Genomic DNA, 12,465 nt, shown 5'->3' with positions numbered 1-12,465 from the left:
AAAAGCTATCAGACAAAAGCAGAAAAGACCTGGGTCTTAAAGGGCCCACTCACTCATTGCAGCAACCTAAAATCACCAGAGAGAAGGCTGACAGTCCTTCAGTGAAACGAGACTCACCTGGTGGGCTCTGGGGGCATCTTGGTGAGAGGAGGCACCTCTCCAGAGACTGAGACATTGGTGGGGGCCATTGATCTGAGCTGGTCCAGGTGTGCTGACACAGACCCCCGTGGGTGCCACTGAGGTTCATCCCTTGGCCTCTTAGCCCAGGGGTCTGCCATGCCCACTAGAGCACAGATTGAATCCAGTTCAGCCAGGGCAGACAACCCGCCCTAGGGTCTGACCCCACCTAAGGGCAAGCTCTCAGGCTACTCTTCAGCCTGCATTGACTGGGTGCCTTGATCCTCTACAGGCATGCAAGGGTATCTGCCTCTGTGGGGCAGGGCCTGTGTGAGGACCAGGTGAAATGTGGGAAGCACTGGTGGAGAAGTGGGAGCCCCTGCAGTGTGGTGTCAGGGTATGCTCCAGGGGTTTGACAAGTGTGCATGACCAGGACTGTGTTGACAGTGTATGTGGTCCTGTGGGGGGGTGAGGCTTATCAGTGGCAGAAGACAAATGCTTCACAAATAGCCATAAAAAGGATTGCCCCATCTTCCAAAGCCTGAAACAATTGAGGGCCCTCGGGCCTAGGGCCAGCCCCACTCAGCAGCACTCCTAAGAGAACTGACAACAGCCTTGTAGGCCTGAGGCCTATCACAACTGTACGCCCCTGAACCTAGCAACCGGCTATACTGGGTACCAACCCAAGTAAGAGGAAAACTGCAATAGGAGTGTGCTGATAGTCTTTGTAGCAAACAGTGCTGAGGCTCCCCAAACCGGATTTACAAACAGCTGGCCAGGGAAGGAAAGACTAGACTCCCTGGGTACCTGCAGTGGGAGCAACCCTGCCACAGCAGAAGAACACAAGTAGTGCACAAAGAGGTCACTCCTGGTTCTTATGGTCTGGTGATGAGAGGGAAGCACACTGCTGGGCCTCATAAGGCATCTCATACATAAGGCCACTCCTCCAACTTCAGAGGACATAGCCCACTCACCTAATACATAGAAATAAGCACAGAGAAAGAGGCATAATGAGGAGACAAAGGAATACTTTCCAAGCAAGGGAACAGGACAAAACCCCAGAAAAAGGACTAAATGAAACAGAAACTAGTGACCTACTCGATAAAGAGTTCAAACAAAATATCATGAGGATGCGCACAGATATGGGGAGAAAGATGGATGAACAAAGTGAGCACATCAGCAGAGAACTGGAAGATATGAAAAAAACAGTCAGAAATGAAGAATACAATATTGGAAATGAGAAATTCACTAGAATTTAGCAGAGCAGAGGAAGCAGAAGAATGGATCAGTGAGCTAGACAAAAGACTAGAGGAAATCACCCAAGCAGAACAGAAAAGATAAAAAAGTATTAGACAGAATGAAAACAGTCTAAGGGAACTCTGGGACAATATCAAGGGTGCCAGTATTCAGATTATAGGTGTCCCAGAAGAAGAAGAGAGAGACAAAGGGGCAGAAAATTTATTTGTAGAAATAATAGATGAAAATTTTCCTAACCTGTGGAAGGAAACAGACATCCAAGTTCAGGAAGCACAGAGAGCTCCAAACAAGATAAGCCCAAAGAGGCCCACACCAAGACATATTATAATTAAAATGTCCAAAATTAAAGACAAAGAGAGAATCCTAAAAGCAGCAAGAGAAAGGCCACAAGTGACACATAAAGGGAAGCCCACCAGGCTATCAGCGGACTTCTCAGTTGAGACCCTACAGGCGAGAAGAGAATGGCACTATGTATTTAAAGTGCTAAAAGGAAAAAACCTACAGCCAAGAATACTCTGTCCATCAAGGTCATCATTGAGAATGGAAGGAGAGAGAACATGCTTCCCAGACAAGCAAAAATTAAAGGAGTTTATCAACAAGAAACCAGTTCTACGAGAAATGCTGAAGGGACTTATTTAAGTGAGAAAGCAATGACCACAAATAGAGATAAAAACATTATCAAAAAAACACAAAACAACAAAAACAAAAAACCAAGCAATAAAATCACTTGTAAGGTAAAAATATAGTAAAGGCAACAGATCAACTACCTGTGAAGATAATAGGAAGGTTAAAAGACAAATGTACTAAAGTCACCTATTTCAATGATAAGAGGGTAATGGATAGACACACACTAAAGATGAGACTATATATGGTTTGAAAAACATATAATGTGGGAGGAGGGGAGTGAAAAAGTAGAGCTTTTAGAAAAAGGTCAAGCTAAAGAGTCTATCAACTCAATATAGACTGTTATATGCATAGTATATTAAATAGGATCCTCATGGTAATCACAAATCAGAAACCTATAACAAGCAAGAAAAAAAATAAGACAAAAGAAATCAAACATATTACTAAAGATAGCCATCAAACCACAAGGGAAGAGAGCAAGAGACAAAGAAAGGAACAGAGAAGAACTGCTAAAACACCCAGAAAAAAAAGTGACAAAATGGCAATAAATACATATTTATCAATACCTATTTTAAATGTCAATGGTCTAAATGCTCCAATCCAATGCCATAGGGTGGCCAATTGGATAAAAAAGGAAGACCCATGTATATGCTGCATACAAGAGACAAACTTCAGACCTAAAGACACTCAAACTGAAAGTGAAAGGATGGAAAAAGATGTTCCATGCAAATAGCAAGGAAAAGAAAGCAGGGGTAGCAATACATATATTAGACAAAATAGACTTTACAACAAAAACTGTAACAAGAGACAAAGACGGGCACTATATAATGATAAAGGCAACAACCCAACAAGAAAATATAACACTTGTAAATATCTATGCACCCAACATAGGAGCACCTAAATATATAAAGCAATTATTAACAGACATAGGAAAAACAGACAGCAACACAATAATAGTAGGGGACTTTAACACTCCACTTTCACCAATGGATAGTTCATCCAATCAGAAGATCAATAAGGAAACACTGGCCTTAAAGGACACATTCGACCAGATGGACTTAGTAGATATATACAGAACATTCCAACCAAAAACCACAGAATACACATTCTTTTCAAATGCCCATAGAAAGTCTGCAGGAATGATCACATATTAGGCCACAAAACAAGTCTCAATAAATTTAAGAAGATCAAAATAATACCCTGCATCTTTTCTGACCACAAAGGTATGAAACTAGAAATCAACTACAGGAAGAAAACTAGAAGAGCCAAAAAAATGTGGAGATTAAACAAAATGCTACTGAAGAACAATTGGGTCAATGAAGAAATCAAAGAAGAAATCAAAAAATTCCTGGAGACAAATGAAAATGAAAACACGACATGCCAAAATCTGCGGAATGCAGCAAAAGCCGTTCTAAGAGGGAAGTTTACAGCAATTCAGGCCTTCCTCAACAAACAAGAATTAGCAAAACCCTTAGCTAGACTCACTTTCTAGATTCACTTTGAGTGAAGGCTCAAATAAATAAAATCAGAAATGAAAGAGGAGAAATTACAACGGACACCTCAGAAATAGAAAAGATTATAAGAGAATACTATGAAAAGCTATATGCCAACAAATTGGATAATCTAGCAGAAATAGATAGATTCTTAGAAACATACAACCTTCCAAAACTGGACCAAGAAGAAGTAGAAAATTTGAATAGACCGATCACCAGTAAGGAGATCGAAACAGAAATCAAAAACCTCCCAAAAAATAAAAGTCCAGGACCAGATGGCTTCCCTGGTGAATTCTACAAAACATTCAAAGGAGATTTAATACCTATCCTTCTCAAACTCTTCTAAAAAATTGAAGAGGAGGAGAGGCTTCCTAATTCATTCTATGAAGCCAACATTATCCTGATACTGAAAACCAGACAAGGACAACACAAAAAAAGAAAATTACAGGTCAATATCACTGTTGAACATTGATGCAAAAATCCTCAAGAAAATACTAGCAAATCGAATACAGCAATACATTAAAAAGATCATACATCATGATCAAGTGGGTTTCATTCCAGGGATGCAGGGACGGTTCAACATCTGCAAATCTATCAATGTGATACACCACATTAACAAAATGAAGAATAAAAATCACATGATCATCTCAGTAGACAAAGAGAAAGCATTTGACAAGATACAGCATCCATTTATGATAAAAACTCTAAATAAAATGAGTATAGAAGGAAAATGCCTCAACATAATACAGGCCATATATGACAAACCCACAGCTAATATAATTCTCAGAGGAGAAAAACTGAAAGCTATCCCTCATAGAACAGGAAACAGACAAGGATGCCCACTGTTACCACTCTTATTTAACATGGTATTGGAAGTCCTCGCCAGAGAAATCAGGGAAGAAAAAGAAATAAATGGGATCCACATTGGAAAACAAGAAGTGAAACTGTCACTCTTTGCAGATGACATGATTTTATATCTAGAAAACCCTAAAGATTCCACTAAAAAACCTTTAGAAACAATAAAGGAATACAGTCAAGTCACGGGATACAAAATCAACGTGCAAAAGGCGGTTACGTTTTTATACACTAACAACGAAGTAGCAGAAAGAGAAATTTAAGAATACTATCCCATTTACAATTGCAACAAAAAGAATAAAATACCTAGGAATAAATTTAACCAAAGAGGTGAAAGATCTGTACACCAAAAACTATAAAACATTGTTGAAAGAAATGAAGAAGACACAAAGAAATGGAACGCTGTTCTGTGCTCTTGGATTAGAAGAATTCACATAGTTAAAATGTCCATACTTCCTAAAGCAATCTATAGATTGAACGCAATCCCTACCAAAGTTCCAACAACATTTTTCACAGAAATAGAACAAAGAATCCTAAAATTTATATGGAACAACGAAAGACCCCAAATAGCCAAAGGATTCCTGAGAAAAAAGAACAAAGCTGGAGGGATCACACTCCCTGATTTCAAAATATACTACAAAGCCATAGTAACCAAAACAGCATGGTGCTGGCACAAAAACAGACACACAGATCAATGGAACAGAATTGAGAGCCCAGAAGTAAACCCACACATTTATGGACGGCTAATATTCGACAAGGGAGCCAAGAGCATACGATGGAGAAAGGAGAGTCTCTTCAATAAATGGTGTTGGCAAAACTGGACAGCCACATGCAAAAGAATGAAAGTAGACCATTACCTTACACCATGCACAAAAATCAACTCAAAGTGGATTAAAGACTTGAACGTAAGACCCCAAACCGTGAAACTTCTAGAAAAAAACATATGCAGTATGCTCTTTGACATCGGTCTGAGCAGCATATTTTCAAGTCCCATGTCTGACCCTGCAAGGGAAACAAAAGAAAAACTGAACAAATGGGACTACATCAAACTAAAAAACTTCTGCACAGCAAAGGAAACCAGCAACAAAACAAAAAGACAACCTAACAATTGGGAGAAGATATTTTCAAACCATATATCAGATAATGGGTTAATATCCAACATATGCAAAGAACTCACACAGCTCAACCACAAAAAAACCCAACAATCCAATTAGAAAATGGGCAAAAGATCTGAACAGAGATTTCCCCAAAGAAGATATACGGATGGCCAACAGGCATATGAAAAGATGTTCAGCATCATTAGCTATCAGGGAAATGCAAATTAAAACTACAATGAGGTTATCACCTCACTCCAGTCACAATGGCTATAATTAACAAGACAGGAAACAACAAATGTTGGAGAGGATGGGGAGAGAAGGGAACCCTTGTTCACTGCTGATGGGATTGCAAACTGGTGCAACCACTATGGAAAGCAGTATGGAGTATCCTCAGAAAATTAAGGATAGATCTATCATATGATCTAGCTATCCCACTGCTGGGTATTTATCCAAAGAACTTGAAAACACAAAGGCATAAGGATACTTGCACCCCTATGTTCATTGCAGCATTATACACAATAGCCAAGACTTGGAAGCAACCTAGGTGCCCATCAAGGGACGAATGGATAAAGAAGATGTGGTATTTATACACGACGGACTGCTACTCAGCCGTAAGAAATGATGAAATCCAGCCATTTGTGACAACATGGATGGACCTTGAGGCTATTTTGCTGAGTGAAATAAGCCAGAGGGAGAAAGTCAAATACCATACGATCTCACTCACAAGTAAAGATAAAAACAATGACAAACAAACACATAGCATTGGAGATTGAATTGGTGGTTACCATAGGGGAAGGGGGGAGGAGGGCAACAGGGAGGGGTGATTAAGCTCACATGTAAGGGGATGGAGTATAATTAGTTTTTGGGTGGTGAACATAATGTAATCTACACAGAATTCAAAATATATTATGATGTACATCCAAAAATACACAAATAAATGGGAAAAAAAGAAAAGGGCTGAGTAACTACTTTTAGAACCAGACCAGCACACCCAAAACACTTCAGGGCCTGACAAAGCCCCAAAACACCACTTACTTCTGCTTCGCAAACTCATCTGTGATGAGCGTCCTTACTTCCCCAAAGGGTGAGTGCCTCACCCTGACAACGGGAAAATTAATGAATGGGTAGATGTCAGAAGTTCCCAGATGAGGGCAGACGTATTCCCCTACGTGGAAGAAACCTCTCTAGCACATGAGACTATCTCAACGAAGCCAGGAAAAAGTGAACACATGGCCACTAGAAACAAATGGTTGAGGCCGGTGGTTCTTTGTTAAAGATGCCCTGAAGGTCAATCTTATATCTCAGCTGAGAACAGACAGAGGGCATAGGTGAGACAGGGAGCAGAGAGTTCAGGACCATTTCCCCATCCACCAGGTCAGAACTCTGGGCCCTCTACCCAGTCCAGCACTCCCGCCCACTCCACCAGACCACTGGGCTGATGCAATCCTGAGACCATCCTCTCTTGCCAAAGGAGAACATGGACAGCAAGTGCAGAGAGAGCCCAATCATACCCAGGGCGCAGCCCCAACTTGTGCAGCACCTCCCAGATGACAGCTGCAAGGGGAGGCAAGAGGAGACAGGGACAGAAAATGAACACATGGAATTCTGACCATGGCCACCCACTCAGCTGTGCACCCAGCCACTCACCCTCACTGGACCGATTTCCATTCATGAAGATGATGCTAAGAAGCACCATGAGGAGACCTAGTTTGAGTGTGTCCTTGGTCCTAGGGGAATATTAGGACACAGAGAAGGTTTACATCCAGTAGCTATCTGCAAAAGACACACCAGCCAGCTTCAGTAGACTGGCCTCTCCAGATTCCTCAGATAAGGGAGACTTCTGCCCAGTCTATGCTTCAAGCTCTATGTGACCCTGGGCAAAGCACGTAGACTCTTGAGCCTCAGCCTCCTATTCAGTAGAATGGGAAAATCACATCCTCCCCTCCCTGGGTTGCCAAGAGAATGGAAGAATTCTCTCAACCTGGTACAACCCAGGCACTTAGTCAATGTGACTCCCTTCTTTCTCTCCCACATCCCTCAGCCCCAAGAGAATTCTAGGCACAGAATTCTAGGTACTGATGCCCCTGCCCTTTGAGCATCATGATACACCCACACCAGAAAGCCCTCCCTTGAGAACCACTCAACCAAGGCTAGTAGGAAGAGACAAGCAACAACAGGTTGTCTGGGAAACTTCTAGAGAAACAGAAAACCTGACAGTAGGAATGCCCCACCTCAGGCTTCTATGCCTTTCAGCCAATCATAAATCAGGTACCACCATTGTGTGCAGGGCTCCAACTACAGTCGGGAGCTGCAACAGGAGCTTTATAGGCCGTCTTTCCTGGCTCTCTAAGGGGATGTGGGGAGAGAGAACAGGGATGGGGTAGTACCATGGAAAAGAGCAGAAGCCTCCCTCCCACCCCAGCCCTTTCCCAGCTTACGTTCCCAGTACGCCGGCAGAGGATTCTTGAGTGCTGAGAGAATATACAAGCTACTTTGCTTATCAATTTCTTTCAGATTGACTTGAAACATCTGCCAAGTAAAACAATAGCCTATGAGATCACAAAATTCAGCTTAGGCAACAGTGAGCTTCCTGAGCATCCCACAGTTCCCCGTGTACCTAGGGGTGTGTGTGTGTGTGAGTGAAATCAGTGAGATAATGCATGTAAAGCACTTAGCTAAGTGGCCAGCACACAGCAAACAGGTAACAAATGTACTATTGTTATCAACATCATCTTCATGATTAGTGGGAACCTAGGGAGACAGAGAATGGGGAATGGAAGGGAGAGGTGAGCATCTGAAATACATTACAGGACGTGTCCAGCAGTGGACAGAAGCCGGAACTAAGTCGGACGGCTTGGGTCCAAGCTGTGCTTTTACCCCTGACTTGCTCTGTGACCCTGGGCTAGTCTGTACTCCTCCCTGGGCCACCATATGCTCATCTGCACAGAGACGGGATTAGATGAGTGAGTCTCTGTGTTCCCCCAAGAAGGGACATGTACACCTTTGTTCAATTCAAGGCATCCCCATTGTGCCCATGCCCCAGAGCTGCCTCTTCACCTTCTCCAGAGCGTAGCTTGCTCGTTCAACGATCTCTGGGAAATATTCATCATATTCTTGGATGAAATCCTTCAGCATGTCTGCAGGAAAGCAGACGTGGGAGCAGCTGGGCTGAGCAGGGGCCACAGAGCAGCAGCCCTTTTGCCAGCCCTGTGGAGTCAGTACATTCTGAGTCCTGAACAGCGTTAATGGGAGGTGCCAGCTATGGCAGGGTGTGAGGAGGGCAGAGGAAGACATGTGAGACAATGAGGAGGCCATAAAGATAAATGGCTATCCTCAGGGCATGAGGGAAAAAGGAATGAAGAAGAGAGCTCAGGCAAGAGGATTGCTATGACTCTACCTGAGCACTTGATGGGGATCTCTGTCTCGTCCTTAACCAACAGGTATTTCACCAACTTATTTGCCCGGGAGAAGAGGAATACATGGGGAGATCTTAATAAGTTTACAGAAAACTTGAAAGGATCACAGAGAAGAGGACAGGTGAAGAAGAGAAGAGACTGGGCAGCACTGGATTCTTACCTTTTCTTGCAAAATGGCCACATCTCGGGGTGGCGGAGGCCTCCAGCCCCACAGGATCCTCCTCTAATTACTGCCACCTCTCTCATCCCCTTTCAGATGTTTGGACTGCATCATCAGAAATAAGGAAGGTCCAGAGTCACCAGGTTAAAGAGATGACTCTGTCTCCTTACCCTGCCTCCTTCTGAAAGTCCCCTAAACCCTCCCTGTGTGGGTCCTGACCTTACCATTGGCCACCCTGAGCCCTAAACTTGTCTTTCACTGTCTTCTAGGCAGGAGTTTAATTTCCCTACCAGGACAGAAGCAATGTAAGGGCAGGGCCTGGGGTTCCTTCTTTTCTTTTGGCCCTCATTGATTCTTCTGGCTGTACCCCTTGAACAAGTCACTTCATCTCTCTAGAACTCAGTTTTCTTATCTGTAAAACTGGAACAAATGATCCCTAGCTGGTAAGAGTTACTTTCAAAACATAAAGACATAACCTGTGTGATTGTACCCAAAACAAAGCCTGGCTCATGGTAACTACCGTGTAAATGCAAGTTGAGTTATATCCAGATTGTAGCGAAGTGTATGGCTGTCTTATTTCCCCATCAATTTGTGAACTGCCAGGGAGTTCTACATCACATTCTTCTCAGCATCTGTCACAGCCTATCTGAACATAGGGACTGGCTCAGAGTAAAAAGGCTCAGTAAACTTTTACAGAACACATGAACAAACTAGGAGGATAGGGATGGAAAAGAAGTGCAAAGTTAAGGATGGTGATGTCAGAGATCTCACCTTTCAGTTCCTCTTGACCCAGGTCCTGTTTGTGGGCTCCAGACTCAACTGAGCCAGGCAGTCATCTGCTAGGGCCTGGACATCAGCAAAACCTGAGTCTCAAGGGCACTTATGTTGGTCTGACAGATGCCCATCTTGACCTGGGCCCCTTGGTCAACAATTTGAGGCTGCCTTTCAACTGCCTGGCCCTTAGTGGCAGCCTTCTGAGCCCTGGACCCTCTCCTGACCCAGAGGGTGGCTGCTAGGCCTTGGTTTGTGACCATTTGAGTGGTAGGTGGGGCCTCACAGATCTCATAGGCAGAATTTGGGCCCTTATTGGCAGCCTTCTCGCCCTTGAATTTTTGGGGCCAGATCGTTATTGCTGAGGCCTCAATCTGCCTGGTAGCTGTCTCAGCAGACTTTGGGGTCTCTAGCAGCTCAGTATCAGTAGGTGCACCCTTAACATTTGCCTTTTTGGCTTTGGAGGCTTTCTTAGTTCGTATGGAGGCTGCTGTGGACTGGGTGTTGGCTATCTCATTGGCAATTTGGCCTTGGGTAGTAGCTATGTGGGTGATGGTTAGAACCAACGACATCTCAGTGGCAGTAGCTATGGCCTTATTGGCAGCCTTCTTAAACTTGGAAGCTTTCTTAGGCTTGGTATAGGCTATCAAGGCCTGGGAATTTGCTGATTCACTGGCAGCTGGAGCTTGGATAATATGTGGGATGACTGGTAGGTTTAGGGCCTGCAAGGGTGACTTGATCTGTGTAGTGACACTCTCACTGCCAGCTGGAGATTGGGAGCTTTGGGCTACCTTAGCGGTAACTCTTTTTGTCTTGTTGGCTTTCTTAGGCTGAGCAGTGAAGAAGCCTGAGTTTTGGCTGTCTCAGTGGTAGCTGAAGCCTGGTTGATCTGGGGGATGATCGGCAGTTTTTAAACCTGCAAAGTTATTTTAAGTTTGTTCATGGTAATTGCATTGGCAGATGGAACTGGATGGGCAGCAGTTATGGTCTTAGTAATAGCCTTAACAGAAGCCTTCTTGGTTTTGCTTTTCTTTGGCTGGTTGGCAGCTGGTGGGTCCATGGCCAGGGGTTCCTTGGTTGCCGCAAAGAGGGTATGCATCAGCAAGACACTGTCCTCTTCTGTGGTTTCTGCCTGGACATCTGGAGGGAAGTGAAGCCCTAGGCTCCCAGGGGGAGGCAGAGGGCTCTACACACTTAGGATTATGATCTGCTGAGCCATCTGGCCTCCCTACAGCCCACCCTTTCCAGAAGGCCTCCCGTTACTCTGAGCAATGATTGATTGAAGGGGAGGGTGAGGGAAGAGGCAGGGAGGAGGAGACAGAGTAGGGTAGGTTTTCCTCTCCTCCTCCTCTCCCATGCAGGGGAGGAGTGAGACAGGTTAGGCAGGGAATTACCCAACTACAGAGTGGTAGAGGAATCAAGAGTAGTAAGTGAACTCAGGACGGGGTAGATGGCCTGGCAGGAATGCAGAGAGGCCTCACCTGGAACGCAGGCATTCTATAACCGTATTCACTTTTCCTATCCATTTTTCTGAGAGGCAGAGTAACAGCTGAGCCTGAGAGGAAGGGGCCTGAGTTAAGGGAGAATGACAGGGAGGAGGAGATTCATTAGACATCCCGCCTATCCTAGAGGGAGGATCCCATCTAACCTTGGGCCCCAAACTCTTCACCTACTGGGTTCTCACATCTAGAAACACAGACGGTCTGGTTTCCAAACCTTAGCTTCTTTTGCCTCCAAGAAACCACAAGTCAGTTCTACGACCCCGCCCCTTTACCCTCACACGCCCCCTACTGCAACTCGATAGTGCGCATTGCGCATGCGCACCAACCCGGGCGCCCCCATCTCAGGCACTAGGTTCGCATGATTTTGGTGTGCTGCACACTCTGGCCACCTCAATTGCACAAACGACCAATGCTCCCAAAGCAGTAGAACATCTGGGCCCCACCCCTGGCCCACTCTAACTGCATCACATCTTGGTCCAACCCTTCCCCCAACATCAGCCCCCTCCCTCCGCTCTGCAGTATCTCTTCGCACCGCCCCTTCCCCAACATCGCCCACTTCTTCCTGGCAGTACAACCACGCACCGCCCCTTCCCGATACGCCCCTTCCTTCTGCTCTGCAGTACTTCTCTGCACTTCCTCTTGCCTTAATACGCCCCCTCCCTCTGCTCTGAAGTACCGTCCTTGCACCACCGCTTCCTCAACACCGCTCCCCGACTTCCATGTCTGCGAGTGACCGGTCCCGCCCTTTCTGCACCGTGGGTACCCCACCCACAAATAAACGGTATTACGCTTTTGTGTACTCCTTGTTCCTGAACCCTACCTGGTGCTGTCCCTTCTTTTTTTAAACTAGAATCAACTGGGTCTTAGCCCTTCTTTTCTCCGCTCTGAGCTGGGACATTACAGCTGTTCAAAAGGTATTCTGCCCCTTCCTTTCTTCGGGTGCTGATCCCTGCTTTCTGTGGTCCAAACCAAGTCCTGACCCCTTTTTGCAGCCTAACGGAGTCCTGCCATCGCCTCTCTACCTCTCGAGCTCTGTCCTACTCCTTTCTTTCTAGTGCCTGAATTTTTCACTCTCTTCTTTCTGGGGTCCCACCAGGTCGACATCCCTCCTTTCTGCGGCCCCAACCGAGTCCAGTTCTCTCCCGCTTGTGCTCTGAAGGGGATTCTGCCCCT

General features: G+C 45.0%; 1 protein-coding gene across 1 annotated transcript in view; it reads right to left on the bottom strand.

Annotated features, from left to right (window-relative positions):
• The window catches only part of LOC106834224 (trophinin), a 58,678-nt gene that overhangs the window by 3,382 nt on the left and 42,831 nt on the right, over positions 1 to 12,465 (bottom strand). Inside the window, 11 exon segments of the mRNA XM_070501749.1 lie at positions 6,479 to 6,541; positions 6,955 to 6,997; positions 7,091 to 7,170; positions 7,882 to 7,918; positions 7,921 to 7,972; positions 8,501 to 8,580; positions 8,841 to 8,907; positions 9,023 to 9,124; positions 9,791 to 9,879; positions 9,882 to 10,631; positions 10,634 to 10,976. Of these exon segments, the coding sequence (XP_070357850.1) occupies positions 6,479 to 6,541; positions 6,955 to 6,997; positions 7,091 to 7,170; positions 7,882 to 7,918; positions 7,921 to 7,972; positions 8,501 to 8,580; positions 8,841 to 8,907; positions 9,023 to 9,124; positions 9,791 to 9,879; positions 9,882 to 10,631; positions 10,634 to 10,976 (1,706 nt within the window).

The sequence above is a fragment of the Equus asinus genome, chromosome X (assembly GCF_041296235.1).
Source record: "Equus asinus isolate D_3611 breed Donkey chromosome X, EquAss-T2T_v2, whole genome shotgun sequence".
Lineage (NCBI taxonomy): Eukaryota > Metazoa > Chordata > Mammalia > Perissodactyla > Equidae > Equus > Equus asinus.
The sequence above is the reverse complement of the archived record's forward strand: the minus strand, read 5'-3'. Positions and strand labels throughout refer to the sequence as shown.